General features: G+C 38.7%; 1 protein-coding gene across 1 annotated transcript in view; it reads left to right on the top strand.

Moving 5' to 3' along the window:
- hcn4 (hyperpolarization activated cyclic nucleotide-gated potassium channel 4) overlaps positions 1-10,425 on the top strand; it is a 66,461-nt gene extending 56,036 nt beyond the window's left edge. The window contains exons 7-8 of the mRNA XM_035905000.2: positions 4,431-4,595; positions 7,973-10,425. Of these exons, the coding sequence (XP_035760893.2) occupies positions 4,431-4,595; positions 7,973-10,245 (2,438 nt within the window). The 3' untranslated portion in view covers positions 10,246-10,425. The remainder of the gene's footprint in view (positions 1-4,430; positions 4,596-7,972) is intronic.
- Positions 10,426-25,532: the final 15,107 nt, after the last annotated feature.

The following is a 25,532-nucleotide window of genomic DNA, read 5'->3' as shown; positions in this document are numbered from 1 at the left end:
GTAGTGTATCATGGTAAAATGTTGTGTCTTCAGCACTGGCATGCCGAAATACAGTACTGGAAACAAGAATGACAAAAGAATACTATCAGCATGTCATATATTGATTACAACCAGTCAGCTGTTTTGTATGTTGATAATATTATAGCTTTGTTCATTATGAATAACAAAGCCCAGAAATTGAACCGATAAAGAACTGTCTCCGTGTTAGTAAAGACCAAACAGTAAGGGGTAATTGTAGAAGCAGAAGTCAGTTTGCGGAGAAAACACACACCCCTCAGAGAACACAGGCAGAGCGACACCATCTAAGCTTGTTCTATGATTTCATGCAGGATTTGGGGAGCACTGCGATGAGTCAGAGATGTGAGTATGGGAATAGAACATTCATAAATAAATTGAATGTAACTTATGAACCATCAACAAAAGCAGCCTCAAGTTGAAATGGAGTGCAGAAGTGCTCATCAGTGTAGCATAGTTTGTGTTTTACATTTTAGAGTAGGCTCCAATAGAGACCCAAAGCATTCAAATTATATAAAATGAATACAAAATATATGCATAGAGAACAATACATAAATACAGCAATACTATAATGCAGAATTATTCAAGCTTGTATTTAATGTGAAATTTCTGACTTGTCATCACAGAGAAGTCATATGGCCGAACTGTTAGGCTATGTTGGCTATTCTTTTGCTCTTCGTGGAGTTCTTTTGCAATCAAGTTGCTACCACCATTAACAATATATCACAATTAGATATATATTAGTCCACGACTTTGATAAAGTCCTAACTCAGGCTAAAAAAACAGCTCCTCAGTGGACCAAGACGCTTCTAACATATACATATTTAATACTGACCCTTAAGGTACCGAATATGCTTTTAGCATACTAATCTTGTGGCTATTACATGTATATATTTATTTAGTTATTTTTATAACACTTGGAGTTCAGATGAACCTGTGTTTGGCTTCCGTTCTTTCGGCAAACTCAGTTACAGGCTTGATAGCTAACTGTGCCTCAATACCTGACTTCCTGCAGAAACCCACAGAACAAGAGGATTTAATACAGAGCTGTGGCACTCCTCTCCAGAGGGGATTACTGGAGCAGTGCTGTGAGAAATGGACACCCCCCCACCCCCACCCCAGCACAGCTATAGCCAGGGCTACCCTGCCAGCACACACTCGCAACACATCTGCAAACAAGCATTGCAAATTTGTATATAAACTGTTATTTTACTCAGTCGTTCACATCCACTCACCTCTCTTGCTAACTTCGCTATTGTCCATTCAGGCTCTCACACACAAACAGTAAAACACTGCATATGAGGTTATTTTTATGTTTCATATATAGTACACAGTGTATTTCTTACTTGCTTCGCTGCCAAATCATGCATTCTCTCTTCATCAGTTCCCTTGGCTCAGTTTTCAAACCACTGCACACAATCATAGCCACTTCACACTCAGTGACCAGAAGAATACAAGGGCTTGTTTAGCCTAATGGAAGCCAGGGCAGTCTCTGCGCAGTAGTTTGTGAAACTCATTGTCATCTTACGTTGTTTTTTTGTTTGTTTTTGTCATATAAAAGCCAAAATTGCTCTGTTCACTCATATATTTTTTATTTCTTTATTTCGCTAACAAATGGATAATGTCACAGTGACTACATTTGTCTCTCTATATTGCTAAATGTCTTATATATAGTCTATATGTGCTTACCAATATCTGTCACTGACAACTGCTACACCATGAAGACTTTCATTTTAGGTTAATGAGTTCCTTTTGCAGAACGTGATAAGAATAATGTTTTTGTATCTGCAGTTTGCAGTATAAGAGGGTTGGGCAGGGTAAAGGAAAATAAAATCTCCTCCAAAGAACATTAGGCTCTTATGTACACCAAGGTCATGGTCAATAAATTGAACTGAAGTTCAAAGTGTTAATGCTATGGTGATCTAACACCCTGTTTCTTACTGCCATTTTTGTATTGACAATATATAAGCATATAGGGAATAATATATAGGCATTCTAAGCTAAATTATGTTGAACCTCTGACCTGTTCTTCAAGGCTACACGAGGTCATACTTTCATAAAATATCTTTTCTTTTTAAAATTGTGATAAAATTCTACTGCCCTTGTTTGAACAGGCAACATTTAGGAAAGTATACTGATATATGGGGATTCTAGATATCACATTATAGATTGCATTCAAATATCATGACCAATGATCTCACTTTTACACTTTTAAGTTTAAGTTATTCATGTTATTTAAAATGAATATATACTATCCATTACCTACTCCTGCATAATGTTTGTGTAATCATGGTAAACAGCCAACATACTACCCTTGCTCCATGCTACTGCACCCCAACCTTCCTCAAGTTTAAAAAGAAAAGAAAACAAATTATATATATATATATTGCACTTATGATAATGTAATAACAATAATGTAACATGGTTAACACTATCTGACTTTACCTGTGTCTTTACTGCTCCATAAGCAATGCATGAAGGTGAGCAGATGCAGGAAGATGACACTAGTGCAACTATAACACAGCAGCAGACAGTAGCCTAAAGAGCCTAGCGCAGATAACTTTAAATGAGTAACTACATTATATTTGTTTATTTTCTAATTTGGTTTATCTTGGTCTGTCCTCATGTGATTCTACTTATAAATTTAAATAAAGTAAATTAAGAATCTTATTTATTTGTTGTGTTTTACTCTAGGAAAGCAATATCTAAAGTACGCCTGGTGTTGCCTTACTTTGCCAATGTTCGAAGCCAAGGTTTGAATTAGTCTATCCCTGCTTTCTAGGTTAGTATGCTGTAAATTTAACAAAGCTCAAAAATATATATATATGGCACAGTAGTGGTGTTCCAATGACTGATGACCTGATGTGGTAGAAATATTATTTATATATATATTATATATATATATATATATATATATATATATATATATATATATATATATAATATATTATAGCTTTGTTGATATTTTGATATGAGCACTAATTTTAACAGGATGAAAGAAACTGATGTGATTAGCTTTGATTGTGTCTAGCCTCTAACAAGCCCTGGATCACTGACAGCATCCATTTTACATTATGCGCCCACACACAGCTCACTTTAAATGAGCCACATATGAAAACTTGCACAACAGAGAAATCTACATGTTTTTTTGTTTATTTTTTCTTTTCTTTTCTCTGTCATTTCTCCATGTTGATGAAAGAGGCTTTTGATGTGTGCAAAAAGAAAATCTAACACATTAATAGATAAAATAAAAGCACATGAAAAGTAGATTTTACATTTGAGATTCAAACTATTCTAGTGGGATTTTTTAAACAATTTGATCTCATATAAAGAAAGTGCACAGTGTGGCATTATTGAGAGGATAAGTGTCAGAATGAGCTGGATCCTGGGTTTATAAGAAACAGACAGTGCGATACAGACCACAGGAAGGGAGATGACAGCTTGATGTGATGATATAAATGTTAAAAGAAAGGATATTAATAAACTATTAATCACATGGGATAAATGACTATTATTAATATATATGTACTAAAGTCAAAGTTAATGTAATATAAAGTTATAGAATATACTATATTTTACTTATGTATACATCATTTTTATATAAGCATATTTATATGCACATATCTTGTCTTCATATATTGCCTTACTGTCATGATTAAACACACATATAGCACGCTATATTAACATGCGTTTGTGCAGCCCAGATGCACATATATGATTATTTGCAAATTCAAACTCTTCCACAGCCATATTCCACTTAAATAAACAAGATCTGCATGCAGCAGAGACATAGTTGTACCCACACACGGGACTGTGTATTAGAACTGTACAGTAGTAAATGAAGCATTAGTTTTCCTGAGTACTTCTGGCAGATAAGGGCTGGCAGACATGTGAAAAAAAATAAGTGATTTTTGCTAAAACAGGAAAATATTTTCTGTTAAATTATATGTTACAGTTTACGTGCTGTATTATCAGGTAAAAAACATTAAAGTCATGAAATTATATACTTCAGAAAATAATAAATGTCGTTTTTTTTGTTTAAAAAACTAAGAATACCTTTTTGTTTACTTTTTAAAATAAGTGTATTTTATGTAGAGAGGATGGCTTGTAAAAAAAAGATAAAATATATAAATATATTTAAACTTTAACATACATTGAATCATTTTGATGATGGTGGTGGAGAGAGCTGTGAAATGCGCTGGATCAGAATCTCTTCAGAAAGGTTTTATTTTGTTGAAATTGTGTTTGTAATTTGATAATAATTAAGCATCTGGCACTGTTCCTAGTTTAGCCTTTAGTAAAAAAGTACTACTTCCGCGGGTATACATTTTTTAAAATTCTGGTTATATTGCAGGTGACCTCCAGCTTTAAACACCAGAAAACACTCATGTCTTATCTGTTGTGTTTTCTTACAGAGATTTGTTTGCTAACACGGGGGAGAAGGACAGCCAGCGTCCGAGCTGACACGTACTGCCGCTTGTACTCACTGTCTGTTGACAACTTCAATGAGGTACTGGAGGAATATCCTATGATGAGAAGGGCCTTTGAGACTGTTGCTCTGGACCGGCTGGACCGTATTGGTGAGAAAATAACATTTTATGACTGAAATCACATCCAGTCTCATCCATTTAAGCCAAAGTGCAAACCAGTACTACATATTTTCATTTAGTGAGATTTGAGGCATTTTCCATCAAGAGAGCAAACATTTTCAAACCAGAACTGGAGCTCTTAGACAAAACTTAGGGGGTTTAAAACTGTTCTCAGTGATACTCAGTGACTGAAATTACTTTCAAAGTCATCTGCATATAAACATGCAGAAAGAGCTCCAGTTTTAAAATCCCTGTGTGACTTCTCTTACGCATACAATTGATATTCTCTCCATATCCATCACTGTTCCCAGGCTCAGCCTAGGCAGATGAAAAATTCACAATGAAACGCATGCCTGTATCATCACTCAGCCTTCGCTGCATGCTGTTTTATCCTCAGCTATGTTTAGAATGGTAGATAGCGAAAATGCTTTAGGGGGTCTCTTTGTAGAAAATGGCTGCTTTGAAAAAGATGTGGTGGGCTGATAGTAATGTTTCTGTGAAATGGTCTCTTGTGTCCATCCCTTCTCCTGGGCTTGATGCCTATGTACACCATGTTTCCTAATAAAGTAACTGAAACAGGTGAAATCTGCAAATTAATTACTCTCTTGATGGACTGCAGGTGATAAAATGGTGCAGGTGATAAAAGGTCAAGAGGTGCAAGGTCAGGCTGGCTAAAATAGTTCCAATACGTCACAGAAAAAGCTCAAGTAATCTGACACCAGTCATAACAGAAAATTGGACAGATTGATCTGGGGCTTATAGCGTTTGCAGTATCATCAGATTTCACAGCCTTTTGTTAACACCAAATTGAAAATGGCAGTCATGTGAATTAACCCTATCACTGCTAGCGCAGCCACTGAACAATGACTAATGGACTCTAGCATCCAGACTGTGCACATTTTGTTAAGAGGGTAGTTTAGCAGTTGATATGCCTGCCATAATGACACTCACCTTATTTCTTTGACCTTGTGCACACCTCACAGGTACTTCAAAGTACATACATTACCAGAGTGAAAAAGTGACAGAGCACAAATAGCTTTAGTAAGCAATAGTTAAATGAACAAATGAACACAGGATAATTGTTATTCTAAAATGGAATTTCAGATTTAGTATTAATATTTTTTCCACATAAAATTTTTTGTTGCATAAAATGTTGCATTTTAGAACAAGAGCACTCAGAGAGCACAACTCTCTCCGAAGGGCAAGGACTTTAATAAAGGCTGTATAGTTAGCCTGTTATGGCATCATTGTGATGCCTTAGGACATAATATTAAAAAAAAATAAAATATGTGTTCTCCTCATGCTCTTTCATACAGTCCTGATCAAAAGTTTAAGACCACTTGAAAAATGGCAAAAAAAATCATATTTTGCGTGTTTGGATCTTAACAAGGTTCTGAGTAGAGCTTCAACATGCAACAAGAAGAAATGGGAGTGGGACAAAACATTTTTTTAAACATGCAATTTATTGAAAACAGCGCTTAAACTGAAACAGGCTGAAACATGCAAAATATGATGTTTTGCCATTTTTCAAGTGGTCTTAAAATTTTGATCATTATTGTATGATATATAACCTGTAGGGGTGGGTTTTTATAATCGATTTATCGATTAAAATCGATTCTGGCTTGGATTACGTAAAATCGATTAATTAAAATCATGAATCGATTTTTTTAATATAAATTTATTTTGCCCCAAATGCCAGAATCTCAGGTGAAATCTCACAAAATTTCAACAACCACCAAACAGCTAAAACAGTAAATGAGAGCAGGAACACAGATTCTGCACAAAGACGTAAACACACAGCGCGACCCGCGGATCAGAATCAGTTAGATGTCGAATTTCTCACAGTCGGGTCTGAAAGCCGACAGCCCGCTGATTCTGATCTGTCGGCAGGTCTGCGCTTTGTGTTCACGCCCTTTATGCGCTGATTCTAAAGCTGTTAGTTTGATGTCTCTCCAAACAATATTGACCGAACCAGCAGCAAAAGAGGATCCAAACTACGCTTCACAAAAACATCGTCATGTATTCACTCTTACTTTTACTGTTTTGCTTCGACCAGGATGCACAGCTCTCTCTCTCTCTCTCTCTCTCTCTCTCTCTCCCCCCCTCTCTCTCTGTACGGTTTTCTGCATTATTCGCTTGCTTGTTACGCACAAGTCTACCGTTGTTTACAGCGCTATCGGCCGACTTTTTTTTTTTTTTTCTGTTTTATATACTTCCGAAAAGAAAACCTAATTTCTGCCGTTCAATGCTGAACAAATTTAAACTTTTTAAAATTATGCAAAATGCAAAATGCTCAGCTGTGTCTCTAATAAAACCGCTGTAACTTCAGAGGTAATGTTCATATGTTGATTAATGGTTTTCTTTCGTTTTTGATGTACTGCAGAATATTTTTATAAAATCCCAGGCCAGGAAAAATCACCTTCATGTGTTTCTGTGTTTTATCTTCAGCTACTTTGACACAAAGGCATCTGCTGTGATGCTCACACCTTTGATAAAGTCTTGCGTGTGTCAGCTTCCTTTTTATAGATACAAAAATATGTAAACGTACTAATCTGAATTATAATATTTCTGACTGTCAAAATTTCCCATATTCAAATCTAAGTGAATCGAATCGAATCGAATTAAATCGAATCGTGGATCGAATCGATTCTGGACCTTGTGAATCGGAATTGAATCGATTCTAAAAATCAGTGACGATACCCAGCCCTAATAACCTGGTATGGTTTCTGGAAAAAAAGTTTCAAGGTCAACTTTGACCTCGGGCTCTAACGATGAAGGTCAAGGTCAAATGCTTAGCCAACCTAGGCACTCATGTCCCCCAAGGCCTAGTATATTATTGTGAAGTTTTAAGGGACTCCATTGAAGTTTTTATTAATTTTCACATTTGGTGTGACCTTGACCTTGACCTGATTTTCATCACAGTTAACTCAGCTTGAGCTGTTATTGGTATCTACCGTCACACAAAATTTGAAAATGATATCTTGAAAACTATGGACACTAGAATGCTAACAAACTGAAAAACAAAAACGAATCAATTACACACTCCCTCTGAGAGGGATACCTTCAGGTTTATTGTCTTTTTTTCTTTTTTCTTTTTTCTTTTTTACAGTGTTTATTTTGTATCAAGTATGTCACCAAAATATTGCTCACCAAAATATTATGACACAATGGTTGTTTTACGATTTCCCCTTTTTACCTATGGAATCACACTAAAAGCTAATCTAATGTTTATCCTTTTCATTCATACCTGTTATTATGCTGGCTTCTTCTTTTAGAAAGGGTTGTTGGAATAATATTTCTTCTCTTACTTTTCACTCTTGTTTTCTGTGTGTCTGTCTTTGTGTGTGCATGGACATGCGCTCTTAAAGGCAAGAAAAACTCCATCCTGCAGCACAAGGTGCAACACGACCTCAGCTCTGGTGAGCTCAACTACCAGGAGAATGAGATCATCCAGCAGATTGTGCAGCATGACAGGGACATGGCCCACTGTGCCCACCTCATGCAGAACGCTCCACCACAGACACCGCCCTCACCTACCCCTGTCATCTGGGCCCCACTCATCCAAGCACCTCTCCAGGCAGCAGCTGCCACCACCTCTGTAGCCATAGCCCTGACACACCACCCCCACCTCCCACCAACGCTCTTCAGACCTCCAGTTTCTGTCCTCGGTTCCCTGAAGGACCCTCCTAGTCGACATAAAAAGTTTCACACATTTGTTCCTTCATCCACATCACCTGGCTCTGCTGGGGACTCTCCTTCTAGCACACCTTCTAAGCTGCAAACTGGGATAGACATGCCATTGCTGGCGTCTTTCCGGGCCCAGCAAATTACATCAGGTTCAGGGGCAACTAGTTCAAGCCAGCATGCTTCAGGTAGCGGAATACAACGCGGACCTTGCGGGTCTGGGCCTGGGCCTGGGTCCAGTGGAGGAGGAACCTCCATGTTCCCGTTTGGTCAGTTTTCATCTGCTGGTTCACCTTCATCTAGTACGGCCCAGCTGCACCCTCTACCACAAAATCAAAAATCCTTCCGCTCTGGTACACCACCTCTCTCAAACCTCTTTCACCAAGGATCTATAGGTGGAAGCACAGGGTCAGGACTAAGTGGAAGTTTAGCTGGAGCTTGTGGTGGTGCTACGGGGTGGTCTTTAGGTGGAGCAGTTGGAGGTTTTGTGGAAGGGGCCACTGGTGGGGACACTTCCTGGGCTGGAGAGGACTATACAACTGGGTTGTTAGAAGTGACTTCTGGTGGGCACTCTGGGTTGGGAGGAGCTAATGGTGGATCAGTAGGAGGGATCTCAGGAGAAACCAATGTAGGAGTATCTGAGGGAGCAGTGGAAACTGTTTGTAGCAGGTTATCAGGTGGATTGGTGGTACCCAATACATGTGGGCCCATAACTGATACGGCAAAGAGATCAATTGGGGGGACTTCCAGAGGATCACTGGTAATAGCTTCCGGGGGGTCCGTCAGTGGAACTTCTGGAGAATCACTGGCAGTGACTACCATTGGAGGATCACTGGGACGGGCTTCTGATGGATCAGTGGGACTGGTTTATGGTGGAGCCTCAGGGGGAACATTTGGAGGATTTTCTTGTGATTCAACACAAGGGAATTCTGGGGGATCAATGGGGAGGACTTCTGGTGGATCAACAACTAGCCATTTAGGAGGAGGTTCAAGTGGGACAGTAGGAGGAGTGACTGGAGGACATATAGGCAGAGCAGTAAGTGGCACAATTGGAAGCCATATAGCAGGATCTACAGCTTGTTCTCTTGGAGGAATTACTTCTGGGCTTATTAGTTCCTCTCGCTGTCAGAGCCCTATATCTAATAATTCTCTATCTGGTCAGCTTCCCCAAAACCAACCACCTGCCAAGCCTCCTCAGGTGGCTCCTCTGCAGCAGTTTGCTGGAGGAGGCAGGACTACCAGTGGATTAAACCTTTTCCAGTCCCCTCCACAAGGTTCCCCATCCTCTGGTAGAGGACAGCACAGTCAGCAGCCTGCTGAGGGCTCCCCATCTTCCCTCAGCCATTCTAGCCTGGCAGGCCTCCAGTCTGGCTGCTTACCTCACCAGATGTCACTGGAAAGGTCTGCATTGGCTTCTCTGGCCCAGTATGGTTCAGCAAACGCCTCGCCCTGCCTTACTCCGGTCGCACCCAGTCCCACTGTTCAAAGCCCCGTGGCAGGCAGGACTTTCCACTACAGTGACCCTTCTAGTGTCACAGGATCCCACAGTTCTTTGCTCATGCCTCAAACTTGTTTTCCTTCACAGCTTCCAAGCCAGCCACAAAGTACAGGAAGAGATTCCCCTCTGGGACGTTTTTCTGAGGACCTAAAGCTTTTATCTAGCTCCCATTCATCCCTGCCCCAGGAGGTGGCCCAGGTCTTAAGCCACCAAACTCCTTGCTCTTCAATAGAAACTGGGTATTACCCTTCTCCATTTTCCTCTCCTACTCTTGTACCCAAACCCTGTAGCTCAGTGCCAGGGCACATGACTCCTCCAATCCAGATGTCTCCGGGGCACCCTCACCAGACTTATTCCTCCGGGGCCTCGCCAGCCTTGTCTTTACGGAGGGACTCTGCTGCCTTTTCATCTGATCTAGAACCTCAGTCTGTCCGCTCTAAACTCCCTTCAAATTTGTGAGGATTGATCACACCCTCCTGTGCTCCTTTGAACTAAAACACAAATGATCTCCATTTGTGGCATTCTTTTCTGTCTTCAGACTATTTTTCACTTTAATTTTACCAAGATTTTACATTTACTGTGATTTAAAAGACACTTCATAGGGCAACTCAGAGCTCTATAGTACACTTTGTTTGATTTATGCTTTTTCCTTTTATTATTCATTGATACTGTGTATATAGATAGAATTATATTTAACTGATAAGTTAATCAAGGGACTAGGAGGGTGTGAAAATGATCTCCATTTAAAAGACAGTCATTTTATTTATTTCTATAACTATGCCAAATTCATGTTGTGATGTTTAGGTGATTCAATGGACTACCCAATAATACTCGTTTTCTGCAGGAACCTATGCACTAACACCTGCATGTATCAATGTTTTTTCTTTCTTTCTTTTTTTTGCGTGTGTGTGTTTAAAAATTATCTAAATTTTTAGCGAAAAAACATGCTTTGAGACAGACTGACTCTTGTATTATCTCATTTAGGATCACATATTGTTGATCCTTAAATGTATCTATTAGATTGTACTTATTTATTCTCTGTATAATCTTTTCAAAACCTTGAGGGATGGAGAAGAGATTTTAGGAAACCAAAAAGACTTTTCCTGTGGGATAATACGTCACCTCTTCTTGATCCATTATCCTTGTTTTATACCACTTTCTCAAATTACTACTGTTTTTGAAGCAGGGGTACAGGGGTTCAGCGAGCTCCCCTCCGTCTAAATATTGAGACGTAACAGTATGTGAGTGACTGGCTTTCTGCAGAGTCCTCAATCATGTCCTAACAAGCTCACTTTGTCTTCCAAGCTCATGTTGCTAATGTGTGTAGAAAGCCTGTGAAAGCATATTTTTTTCCCCTGACTGTGAGCAACTGTTAATGTGTGAGTGTTAGTGCTAATATGTGTGAATCAGTGGAACAGTCAGATGCAAAGCAAAACTTTTTCCTAGAATAATCATCAGAGCCTTTTTACACAAAAACTAGGACTTCCATTAGCGTGTATGATGCACTGTGTAGCACGCAAACAATTTAAAGTAAAAAATAGCCAGATGTTTAATATCCCACAAACTAGACTTTCATAGGAAAAACAGTATATTCAGTACACAATCTGAAGTATTTGAAAAATGCTGGAAACTAGAATACACCTTGATATTTAATTACTTCTATTTTAGTTGTTATATGCTTTCAGCAAAGACATTTTTGAAAGCTAGTGCTGAGTTGGAGATGAAGTTGAATGTAAGTAAGTACTTTTGCTATTGTAGATTAACTGAAGGCACAATGCTCCAGGGGGTTAAGAGACTGTTCCACCACTGAAGAGGTCATGGATTCAATATCTTTGACAGATGTTTCCAGCAGCAGCAGCAGCAGCAGCCATTTCTACTGCCAAAGTGTCCTTTACCAAGACACAGAATAAGTACTTGCTAAATTGTTTGTGAGGTTATTGGATGTGTTACTCAGTTAAGTTCTCCAAAACAGATTACTCCTCTGCATGTGTTCCTTAAAGTATTGATGCACAACTACATTGCCAAAGTAAACCTGAGAAAAATTGTACAATTGCAATATAATCTCCAATACATAGATTAATTAACAAGTAAAAATAAGAGAGATTTTGACACACACACACACGCACATACATATATATGTGTATATATATATATATATATATATATAGAGAGAGAGAGAGAGAGAGAGAGAGAGAGAGAGAGAGAGTCATGTGAAAACGAGTACACCCCATGATTTAATAGCTTGTGGAATCAGCAGCTTTTATCAGCAACCTGAAGTAATCATTTTCCACATGAATTTATTGGTCTCTCACTTCGTTATAGAGGAAATTTGGCCCACTCCTCTTTGCAATGTTGCTACAGTTCATTAAGGTTTGTGAGCATTCATCCTAAGACACAGCATTTCAACCAGGTTGAGGTATGGATTTTGACCACACCATTGCAACACCTTGCTTCTTTTGTTTTTCGATCATTCTGTTGTAGATTTGCTGCTGTGTTTGAGATTATTGTCCTGTTACATGACCCAGTTTTAGCAAAGTTTTAGCTGTTGGACAGATGGTTTCACATTTGCCTCGAAAATACTTTGGTCCACAGAGGAGTTCATAGTCAATTCAATAACTGCAAGGTGCCCAGGTCTGCTGTAGGTAGCAAAACAAATCCAAGTCACCCCTCCACAACTATGCTTGACAGTTGGTATGACATGTTTGAGCTGATATGCTGTGTTTGGTTTTCACCAAACGTGGTGCTGTGCATTATAGGTAAACATCTCCACTGTGGTGTTTTTTGTTCTTCAAGGACATTGTTCCAGAAGTCTTACATTTTGTGTTGCCATGTTCTTTGTAGAGAGAAGAGGCTTTCTCCTGGCAACCCTTTCTATTGTACTGTCATAAACTTTGACATTTGACATGCTAACTGAGGCCTGTAGAGTCTGAGCTGCAGCTCTTGTTTTATTTTTGTATTTTTTGTCAGCTTCTCTGAACGTTCCAAGGCCTGTCCTTGGGGTGAATTTAATAGGACATCCATTCCTGCGAAGACTGTAGCATTGTGTTAACACACACCTGAATGAAGACCAGGAAACTGCTAAAACTTGTGCTGTTGTAAAGGTGGTCATACTTATATGATGCATTAATCAAATACATTTGATTAACAGGACCTGGCTCTTAGTGCATCGAATTGGATCAAAAGTCTGCTTATGTACGTTTGCAATTATTTATTCAACAAATGTGTCAGTTGATGTAATAGTCTTGTGGAAAAAGTAAGTACAATTCTAAAGCCATTTTGCACTTTTTTAAAGTAATTTTAAGCATAAATAACATAAAATTCTATTAATTTGAAGATGTTTGATGTTTTTCTTCTATGTGCTTCCTATTTCACTCCCAATCTTTCAACAGGATTCAAATCTGAGCTATGACTAAGCCATTCCATAACTACCCCTTTTTCTTTATTTGAGCCATTCCTTGGTGCATCTACTAGTGTGTATACTACTAGTGTGAAACTACAGACAGCCTTTCATTGTCTTTAGGCACTCTTCAATATAATGCAGAATTCATAGTGGGATGGATGACTGTAAAATCTGCAGTCAGGCAGCAAATTCCCTCTAAACACACAATTTGGTGATTCATTCACTGACAATACTGATATAAGGTTTTTTTGTTCCTGAAAACTTGATTCTGATCTGTGTCAAACATGCTTATTTATATTATTACAAAAAGAATAATATTTGATTTCTCTTTTTTCCTGAGCACATTGTTCCAAAAGGCCTGGTCTTTGCATATACACTAATCAGACAATAACATTGTGACATACTGACAGGTGAAGTGCATTAGTGGTTGGGCTATATTAGGGAGCAAATGAAAATGTTGTCCTCAAAGTTCAGAAGCAGGAAAAAATCAGCAAGCATAAGGATTTGACTGAGTTTGATATAGGACAAATTATGGTAATTGGGAAATAAATCATTTTTTTGTATACAGTGTTTCTACTCCAGCTGAGCTTTATACAACATGTCTCATTCCCCCATTCACACACAAGCACTTTACAAGCATGATGATCGATGTATCAGAGAGCAACTTGGGTTTCGTATCTTACTTAGTGGCTTCCGGTCGAGCAGACGCCAGCAGATAACAAAGCTAACTTCAGATCCTTTGATGAGATCTGCATCAAATGATCTGCTGATTGGTTGAATTCTCTGGGGAACAATTAATGGACAAATTAGTAGTCATTTAAAGTATATTATTACTTATGAGTAATTTAGCTTACAGTGGAATTATTTATTTCAGATTGTTTTGGAAATATTTTTACAATATTTCTTAGAGCTCTTAGAGAGCTTTTCAGATATTGATTCAACAACACAACACGCATGAAAAGTAAATGAACACTTAATAAGTAAATGATCTTATGTCACAGGTTTAAGTGAGACAATTTCAACCTGTCACTTCCTAAAGAGTTTGTAATTATCAGAGTATCCGGAACACCTGATTCCCATTTCATGGATTTGAAGGGTACATAAGTGATGTACTTACTTTTTTCAAGTTTTTTGATTTATTATTCTTATTTTTCTTTGTTTATTTTATTTAAATGAAATGGCTGAGAAAATGGCAATTAAATGCCTCAATTTTATTTTTTTTATTAGAATTATTATTAATCAGCGTCTCAAAAAGCAACAGTTTTTTGCTTGTTGAAAACTTTTTTAAAAAGTATAATGGGATATTGTTATTTTTCACATGATCATCTATAATAAATAACGTTTAGATAATTCAGATTTTTTTTTTTACTAGTGTTCAGTCAATAAGCACGTATCAGAGTCTGTTTGAATAAAAGTATGCTTTCAAAATCTGTTGGCACTAAAGGGAGCCTTCAAGTGGTTAAAAACTATATACACAGCAGAGTAAGGTATCATAAAACTCTCAAAGGTGAGGATCAGTGATATGTTTCTACATGTTTGTCCGTAGCTCATCACAAAGGCAGACCCAGGTTCCACCGAGACAGCTGAGTCCTTAACTAAGTCACAGCAGTCAGCCACTGCAGTCTAATTTAACAAGACATGTCTGTAATCCCTTGACCCTCAAATACTATCCAGGAGTCACGCACATACAAAGCTACCATGCCCTCCCCTCATTACAGTCATGTAAAGTTATACTGATAATGTATAGCAGTACACATGGCATGGCACGCAGTTGCACAAATGCACATTTACTGACATGCTCATGTCCATTAGATTGTATTCTCATTTTCCAAAAATTTTAACTATTTTGGATTTCCAATTTAAAAAAAATTACATTTCATGTTGTTGAAAATGTTGAGCAAATTTTATGACCAACCTGCCCAGCCACAGCAGTTTTAACCACTTTTATAATTGTGTTTGACTCACAATATTAGAACAAGTTATTGTTATTATTATTTTATTATTTTGCAAGTATGCTGTTATAAGCATTCACTGAGTATGTATGTGTTTCACTTATCTATAACCTCTTAAGAATTATGGGACACACTATGACTAATAAATATGTTTCCATCATGAGCCCAAAGGGACTTTGGGGCTAGTGAATGTGGAATATAATCGAGTGATATTGTGTTAGATAGAGACAGACTGGGGAGGGGCATCACAGAGAACGTAGCGTTAATGTATTTAAACCAATATAATGAATTTTTTTAATGTTAAAAAATAAGAGTCTTCTTGCTCTAGACAGACAGACTGGGTTACTAATGGTTATGGCAGTGCTTTGTTCACCTCTCCCACATCTAACACCTTTTTTTCATTAGCAGTAAACAACTATCTGAAAGATTTATGTTGGCTTCATGGCTCATGGGGTAAAGGAAACAGAGCTCTGGGACAAAATCACAATAATAAAGACACAGAAATGTTTCACATCGGGGATATTGATCGTCTGATTGTGTAGGCATTTAAAACCACAATTGTTCTGTACCTGTTTCCATCATAAAGTCAGACAGGCTACTGTGCCTCCAACATCAGGAAAAAGTTCCCCATTTTTTCTCACAATATGACCTTATTAAGGTATAGAGTTGGAGGATAGTTTGAAGCCTGCCTGCAAGACAAAGGTGTAGATGTGAGGCGGCATTGATGCACTGCAGGAATGACATAGTTGGACACTTAGCCACAGGGAAGACAAGTAGTCCGACAGGCACCCCATGTGGTACTCATGTTGATGGGTTACCTGTGGCATATTGCCCCCACTTTGTGATTGTAGAGCGCTAGTGGATGTTTTTCAGCATTGATTAGGAGAAAATGAGAGAAAGTTTTGAGCGGTGTGAGTGAGTGCACATGCAAGACAGTGTGCCCCTCAGTTACAAGGCAGAGTTGATAGCCAGAGGTGCTGTCAGACATGAGTGGGACATGGGTCCTAGATTGTATGGAGAGGTAAACACTGTGGAGGGACTGACAAATTGGCTAACTCAGTCTGTTCCATTATCACAGATAACTGGTTAAAGAAGAGTCTGGGTTTGTTTTTAACTGAGTCTTTTAAAGTTGGTTTGAAAGCTGCTGATTACTGTGAAGTAAAAGAAAATTAGCTGTTGATTAATCATCTTCTGGCTTGAATTATGTAATGTAAATTACAAGGAAGTTCATTATCCTTATGGTCACAAAATATGTTTAGCTTCATTCATCTAATCCTTCATTCAGACTAAAGATATGAAAATAGCCAAAACTGGAGTAACAAGATTTTCACCTGACAGCGATGTTTATTCTTCAAGGGGATTTTCTGTTTCCATCCTGCTAGACTTTTTGCTGCATCTGTAGCATAGTGTAGTATAGAGGCAGTGTTTTTATTATTGTTTTCTTAGAGGAATCATCTGGGAATTAGATTAGAAGGCTTTGAAACTTTGTGTCGTTTGAGGCGAATAAAGAAAAACAACGGTGACTCACTCGCTCATGCAGAGACCTATTTTCATTATGTCTCCCTGTGTCACCCATCCAAACATGGGAAGAAAAAGGCTGTTTGAGAGCAATAGAGAAAACAGCAATGAAGGGGCAGCTGAAGCGTCACAACATCTGCCATCTTTCTGTACAAACTCTTGGAGCTAGTTTTTCAGAAATCTGTATAGAGGAAACAGTACAAAAGCGCCTGACGTGTCTGTTTTCATGCTGAATAACTTAATCAAATCTAGGTCAGGGATACCTGGTCTTTATAGGGAGGGTTTCATCTAAAATGTTTTTCTGTAGCATAATGTACAAATGCACAATGCAAAAAAATAGTCTCATAGGAGAAGAGTGGAATTGCATCAGATTTAACCATTAGCTAATTTCCATCTACACAATTTGGGCAGGTCAACACAATAATAAATATAAAATAGCACAAACATGTTTAATACTTTATTGACACAAAAATCTTCATAGCTTGGCCTGCTTATTTACAGTAGATGTGCTGTGAAGTGGCCAGCAGATTTGTAAGTTGCGCCTCTCTTACCTCCAGCTTTGGTGGAGTTCCACATGGCATCTCTGTACCATTTACAATTCATATTTGCTTCTGTTCAGCACCAACCTCAGATTCTGTTTGGTGGATTTCCAATTCCACTGGTTAATCTCAGCCTCCTTCTCCCTTTGTGCTGGCCATGAATATGGGTTGGTGAATAAGAAATGCACACTAATGAAATCATTTGCTGTGATTGAGGATTAGATGTAGCAGCAGCAGAATTGAACCTGCAATTTCTCGAGGGAAAGAAAGGAAATATGTTTTTTTTTTTCCCAAGGCCCTCGTTATTCATTCATGACTGCAGATTCCTTCTACCTTTCCATAAATGCTCATCATATTTCACACACCAGCACCAGAATCGGGTGTTTGAAAGGACAGGGTAGCATGGAGTCATTTGATATGATAGCAAGATGGCTATATATGATGTTATATATATATATGAAGTTGTTTATTGTAGCATCTAATAAAACTGACCTCATATGCTGCTTCTCTAGTGAGAAGAAATAAAGGAACTATAAGTTTTAGGAACAGCAGGGTGCGTATAGGTTAACACACCTACAGATTACCTGAAAGATCCTGTAGGGTAATGCCGCAGTACAGCGACTTGGCAGGAGACCTTCTTTGTAGCTGTCGGTACAAAAACACTCTTTCAGGCAGTTTTAAAAGTGATTCATCTGCAAAATATGACTTGTTTCTGTAATGCAACAATATACAAATTAGAAGCTTAGATTTGGAAAATATGTGTCGCATATGTTTCTCTGTTAGTTGCAGCTCATCAGAAAATCCTGTGTTGAAGCCAAATGTGAGCCTGCTCCTCCCTGGATTAATGTGGGCAAAACAGAAAAGGGCACATTTATATTCTATTTGGAGAGATGAGGGTTTAGATTTAAAAAAAAAAAAAAAAGAAAGAAAGAAAAGAAAAGAAAAATCTGCCTCTTAAAGCTGTCTTTCATTTGTGGAAGTACTATAACTCCATTTAATCTAATGTTGGCATCATGACGTTGACAAGTTACTTAATTATACAGCTATTTCCATAGGACCTATTTATATTTCTGTATTTATTTTAGACTACTTAATAAGTAATGTCAACTCCATGCCAGATTATGATAAGCAATGTTCACCAAACTGTGTGTTTGTACAGAGTTCATAACCTGTCCATGATTTTTAAGGAATTTTGCATTGTATAAGCTCTACACTTTGGTACAGCGCAGGAGTGGGACATTTTCGTTACACGACGCTGCAGACGAAGTCTTTCTATCTGAAGGCTCAACCTTTTTGTTTCACGAAGGCAGTGACTGATTCAACACTTCTTAAGAGGACTAACAACCTTTTGAGGAGGACAGTATTTTGATCGCTTTGATATTGATCAACGGATATCTTTTTCGTTCTGCATTTAACATGGGAACTATGAAAAAAAGCAATAAGGGAACTGGGAACTGTAAATGTATGGTGTGAAAGGTAGCTACGGGACATTGCGCTGACCCACACAGCAAGCACACGTACAGTAGCCGTGGCTTGCAGATTGTGTGGCGGTGAAAGGAGTGAACTGTTGATAAGCACATATACTGGATGAAATAAAACGGTATAGAATAAAATATAAGGAACACCTGCTTTGAGTGTTTTTTTCCTCTCTGTATATCTCTTTTTGTGTATTACATGCAGCATGCTCCCAATTGTAATTCGCAAAATCCCTTAGCAGCTATTTTTTCCCTCCTTCTTGTGAGATGTGTCAATAAGCAAAAGCCTTTCACACACACACACTTTCACTCGGATGCACACAAAGAACGGTCAAGAAACAGGTGAAGCTCCTCAGAATCCTGAAAATGTTGGCAGACTGTAAAAAGGAGGGCAGTCGGCGTCTGCCCCTGTGAGCTCTCAGCCATCTGCTTCATTAGAATTCCCCCTTGAGGTAACCTTCTCTTCTAGAAGAGGAACTCATCGAAAGTGAAGGGCTTTGTTTTAGAGTGTCTATTGTAATTACGCATTATTCTCCTCTTCTGACGCCTGCCTGGTGAGAGGAAAGAGCTGGCTTATGGTTGCCTGCTTGGCATCCAATGGAGACAAAAACGCACACTTTTGCGGGGTGTAAATGCCGCGTAGCTGCCGTTGCCACGTGAGCCCGCTGTATGCTGTCGCTGTGTGATTTTGTGCAATGGCCCAAATCAGTGAGGGCATAGTGGCATCCAAGCGGTTGAGGTGGCTGTCACTCTGCTATCATGGAGGGAAGAGACAACGCTAATGCCTTCCTCTGCAGTATCTGGGATAATCTGCTCTAGTTCTCCTTGGGTCAAACTCAACAGTAATTAATCCTACCATTACCCTGCAAGCCTGAGGGTTAAAGCAATGTATACAAATCTGTCTTGAGTTCTTTTCCTCTTTTGCCAGATAGCCCTTTTCAAATTGACATTGGTGCTGAAATAGAGAGAACACATATCTTGATTTTTACATAAATTAAAAACATTTTAATAGTGGCATGTGTGAAAGACATGGGGATTAGGGTCGATATCAGATGGTCATAAGGATGAAACTTGAGCACCCTGAACATCTAGAGTCTGTGCAACAACATTTAATCTAAAACTCACTTTCTATATCACAAGAACTGTGTTATCATTTAAAGATCATTTTTTTTAAGTTTTTCCAAACCCAACAAACTTGTTTGTTTGTTTCTGAGAAGGAGAACAGTTTTACTTTCCATATCTTCTCACGCTCATGCTCTACTGCGGCATTATGCTCAAGCATGCTGGCTTGGGACTATAGCTTTTGGCAGCCCAGGACTCACAGCACTCAAAAAACACACACAGTAACTACAGCATATCCGTATTAGTGCTTTTCCCCCCGCTAAAACCCTACCGTCAAAGCCTTTTGACATCTGCCAGTTTGTTCGCAAATACTGTCCAAATGCCAACTTTGCAATGCTCCAGCTTTTGATGCGCATGGCTGAAAGTTTTCTTTTTGTGTCAGTGCTGATGTGTGTACTCATGCACGTGTGTGACTCTGTGTATCTGTGTGTGTGTGTGTGTGTGTGTGTGTGTGTGTGTGTGTGTGCTTGTTTATGCCTCTTGGGATTAGGTTCATGAAAGCATACGCATGGATAACATCAGAAGGATGGCCACAGGTTGCCAACCTGATGTCCTCTCTCAACCTCTTGCTCTGCCAATTATGCCCCCACCACCACAATCACAACCCCTGACCCCCATCACCCAACTGCTGCTTACTTCTTCATTATGCTCCTACAATATCATTATGGTCAGAAATGGGATATATGTGCCCTACTTAAAAGTGGAGAAAAGTGTTGAGCAAAGTCTGCGTGTGTTTGTATTAAAAATAAAAAGGTGATAATATGATCTCTCTATGTCGGCTATTGCTTTTCATCATCAGAAGAAGACATGTGAAACTTAATTAGCACAACGGTGAATGTGGAGATGAATTATTGACTCACAGACTTTGATAACTTTCTATCCAAACGATGGAGAAAAGTAAACTGCATTTCTAAATTAGCTGCAAGAAAGCTCGTTAGGTAACAATAGCTTTAAAATATATAAATTCTTCAGTATTAAGACTCTATTAGGGTATTAGCTACTTTTAAGTAAAGATATACTTTTAGTTTTGACTTTGTAACAATGGTATTCTTGTATTGTGTTAAACACAATTTTATTTTTCCTAGCTTTTAATGTTGCATGTATAAATTACACTGGAATATGTAAAATAATATTCAAGTGCTTTGAACATTTTCCAGGTCATCTGATGAGTGTTAATCGAAACTGAGAGAGTTGGACTTTGGTGTGATGATGTGCTGCCTTGAGCCATGTCAACACAAGAACCATTAGCTCAAGTTGTCACCCTGCCATCTGCTAACCGTCTGTCCTAAATGTCTGTTTCTAAGCACAGCCAATCCCCTCTCTAGACACTCTCAGAGTTAGCTGCCTATTTCTGACTACGAGGGCTTAAGTCCATCTTGCAATGCTCATAAATTGTTTAAATACTGTTTATTGAATCAGTCCTTGAGATTGAATTGCAGAGATTAATTCCAAAATGTGGTATCTCCTATTTCCAAAGTATGACCCCTACCCCGCTTAACTGATTGCTCGCATGACAGTAAAATATTTTAGTAGATATTTTTGGCTTTCAATTTAAAGGAGAGGGATGCTTAGCAGTGGTTTTTGAAATGTGGAACAATAAGCTGATATTTCAACTCGACAACACACACAGGATTTAACAAAGAAACCAGAGAAATCTGGCTATATTAGCATGGAATGTTGTTCAGTGGATGACTCTTGCATATTTTATAAATCCCCTGTCTATTCTAAAAATAATGGTTTAAAAAGAAACCCAGAGGAACTCATTTGAAAGAGAGGAAAATACTATTTCCTTATATTTATCATTTATAATCCTCCATGACTGGTGATCTCTGCAACACTATCCTCCTCCACTTCCTCCTCATCTGTCTCCTTATTCCCCAGTGAGTCTTGATGGGGGTGGGGGACTCCCTTCCTCACGTCCCTCTTCCTCCCCTTGGCTATGTAGACGAACCATCCCTTGCTTTGCCATTGCTCACTTTTCATAGGGCAAGGGTAAACTGTAAAAAGCAGAAAGCCCAACCCCCAAGCCTGCAAACCACTGTTCCCTGTTTATCAGCCTGTGCCCTTGAGCATTTCGCTGCCAGGTTCAGGCTTTGAACTAAGGAGAAAAAAAAAGACCACAGTAACTATACCATTGGCTATGTGTTTAAATTGAAACTGTAAATGGCCAGGTACTAAACCATCTTCAGGCTTCAGAATAGAACATCTCGACTCTTGCATGCTTTGGTAGGTTTATGTTCTGCAATGGCTCCCATTCCACCCTTGAGAGAAATCTTAAAAACGTGGCCCTTATGTATCCGTATAGATTTTATTTTCTTGTTACTATGGAAACCAAAATGTCGTCTGATAAATTTTAGCAGAACAACATATTGTGTCTCAAAGTCATCTTGATGTGAGACTCAAGTAAAACAGTTGGGGAAGCCAGGATCAAATTATCCACCATATGTATTTAGAAAGGCTTAATTACACCAGTTCATGACTTGCCATTGTTCAGAATAATTAAGATAGTTTGAAGTGTCATCACTGACAGCCATAATTATAATTTTGCAGAAGAGCCGGTTTGTCAAACCACTCCTTGCGAGGAACACAGAAGAGGAGCAATTTCAAGCAAGTGAATGTTCTAAATGTCACACTGATCCTACTGACCTCCATCCTTCATCTCACCTGCAAATGAATGTCTTGGCTATTGGTGGTAGTGGTGGGGGTGGTGGGGGTCTATCCTCTCGTGAGGTAGCCATGTTATAGGGACGAGCCACAGATTCATGAACAAAATGTTTCTCATTTGTCAGGTAACAGATGGGACACACATGGTGAACGAGTCAAAGCCAACATCGCAATCATCCTCCTTTTGTTAAGTGACCTGTATTGTTATGTCGTACAACCCAGGAGAGCTGTTACATATACCAGCACTCACTGATATCTAAATCAACTGTGATTGCTACCTTTAGTACCACTGAAGCCCGAAAGGCCTTGTGTTGAATGAGTTCTTTTTTGTTATGAAATTTTAAAAAATAAACTCTGTCACTGGCCACCCATGGTGTGTTTAAGAATCAGAAATAGATCTCACTGCGAGACTTAAAAGACTGCTGAACAATTGATGGCACATTCACAAAAAGAGGGCCGTGATGGCGAAAGAAAATGGGGCGGTGAGAGAAAAAGCAACGGAGGCAAGACAAAAGAATGAGAGGTGGGTAAAAATTCTGTGCGCAAAGTTAACCAAGTTTATTACAATGGCTTCAGAGTCAAATTATTATGCCTACCTGTTAACTGACATTCCTATCGACCAGGTCTGGTCCTCTTTTGGCTGCCGTCTGCAAAGGGCACTTTGAAATGATTTCTGTGCTATTGCCAATATGGCTTCAGAAAGAATCAAGTCGCATACCGCTCTAGGAGATGAGAGGATCATTCAGGCATTTGGTGATTCTCTCCTTCTGCCTGTCAGCACTGCAAAGTTGTGCCATTTATGTCAGTCTGTTGTCAACAGAGAAGAGCTACACTTCACAAAAACCGAGGAAAGCGCAACAGCTTTCACTCATTTAAAACAAAAAAAGTGCTGTAAATATGCACTTTTAGGATCTTATATGAGTTGGTTAGTTTTAACAACACAAACAATTTGATAAGGTATTTGTCCAGGACCAGAATTTACTGTTTTTCAGTTTCCTTTTGTTGTTTGCACTTGACTATTAACTACAGTTTGGAGTTATAATTCCTACAGCAAACAATCCTGTTTTGTACTATTTGCTGAAATAACTTATGCACTGCCTTTTTGTGTGTTTCTTTCTTTCTTTCAAAACCGATTCTGCATGCATCAAAAAGCAGGTTCTACAGAGGCTATTGTGTCTTTATATGACATGAAGGAAGCAAATACCAGCTGTGTAAAGGATGACTCACTTTCATTAAAAGAAAAGGATCCTTCTGAGCTTTGATGTTTCCTCCTCAGGTGTGTCACAGGGAATCATTTTTATTTGCAAAATGTGCAAGATTTATATTGCCTGAATTTGTCTGTGTAGGTTTGTAACCACATAGCTCACAGCAGTGGGTTCAATCGACAGTTACAGTATGGCGCCAACTCACCCAGAGCAAAATAGAGCAAAAAATAACAGGAGGGAGGAGTGGGGGAAATTATCTTGTGTGTGTTTGTGTGTGTGCTTAAATGTGTGACTGTGCCTCTCTGGCTGTGTCTATGAGTGTGTGCATTCTTGTGTGCCAGGACACAAAGGCTGTACATATGCCAGTATGTGCAAATGTGTGTGCTTTGTGGGTGATAAGAGGGCTACAGGAGGGGCTGATGGAGAGAACCCAGAGCAGAGATAGAGCAGGAAGGAGGAGGACGTGAGGTGGAAAGAAAAGACTTGGTGAGGCGATGGGTGATCAATGGAGTCAATGGAGTGTATCTGCGCCCAGGGTGACTACTTCAGGTTTATATGATACAGACAAGGAGACAAAAAATGTTTTGCCTACTACAGAACAGCCTTATTTTAAATCCAATTTTTTCTTCTTTTTTTAAATTTCTTTAACCCGTCAACCAAAACACATCTAGACAGTTATCTAGATAATTAGTGATGATTGTTAAAGTCACAAGTCTTAAAAGTTTTTCTTTCTTGACCTCTAGTTTTCCTCTTTCCTAGCTATTACCTCATTTATGATTCAATATCAATTGAATAAAATGGGAAGCCCTGAGATTTTAGGTTACCATCCATCCATTTTCATCCACTTATCCAATTCAGGCTCAGGGGGAGCCTGCACCCTATGACAGGGCAAGTGGCAGGGTGCACCCTGGACAGCTTACCAATCTGTTCCAGAGATAACAAAATAGAGACAGACAGCCAGTCATACCAACAAATAATTTTGAATCAACAGTTAACCTAACCCTGTGAATGTCATTGGATTGTGGGAGGAAGCTGGAGTACCCAGGGAAAATATGGAAACTTCACAATGAAAGGTCCCAGCATGGACTGAAAACCCAGGACTTTCTCGCTGTAATTCAACAGTGCTAACTGCTGCATTACCACTACATTGGACTGTGAAGCTGCCTTAGCTAAATACAGTAGCTTGATTTTATTTTTTTATTTTTTACAGCTAACTAGACACAGGGTGCCAAAGTAGTGCTTTGACTCTGAAAAATGTAATGTTTTTAGCCAGCTAAGGGAATTCTGTTTAATATAGGGCCAGGGTTTGTTTCCTGTCAGTGAGTTTGGTTTTCAGAGAATGAAGTCTTGAGAACTATCTGCGATGAAACACGTTTGAAGCTGCGGTGGTCACTGAGCAAACTGTTATCCAACATTTGCACCACTTTACCGGCTGATTTAGCTAAGCTGTGACAAGGACAGATACAAGAAACGTTTTATACCTCATGCAACAATACATCTGCCATTATGCATCTATTTAATTTTAACAGTGTATTTTCACAACACTTGACACTAACCCGTGTTGTTGCATCACACTTTCTACTGATATTTTTAATGCTGTTTTTACAACACTTATTAAGCCATTTAACTTTGTTTTTGTTTTCATTTTGAAATTCTTTATTTTGTTCTACATCACATTATTACTTCATTTTTTATTTAAATTGATTAACCTATTTCACATATTTGTTTGGTCAAACTGTATTCTGTTTTGCTGAGCTGCATACCATTCTGCTTTACCATTCTGCTGCTTTAAGCTATTTGTTACATGTTTGTTGTGTTTAACTTAATTTTTAACTGCTGCTACTGTTACAAAGTAATTCTCCCAACGTTGA

The sequence above is a fragment of the Neolamprologus brichardi genome, chromosome 1 (assembly GCF_056152115.1).
Source record: "Neolamprologus brichardi isolate AB-2024 chromosome 1, ASM5615211v1, whole genome shotgun sequence".
Lineage (NCBI taxonomy): Eukaryota > Metazoa > Chordata > Actinopteri > Cichliformes > Cichlidae > Neolamprologus > Neolamprologus brichardi.
Note: the sequence above shows the minus strand (reverse complement) of the source record. Positions and strands in the feature narration are given on the sequence as shown.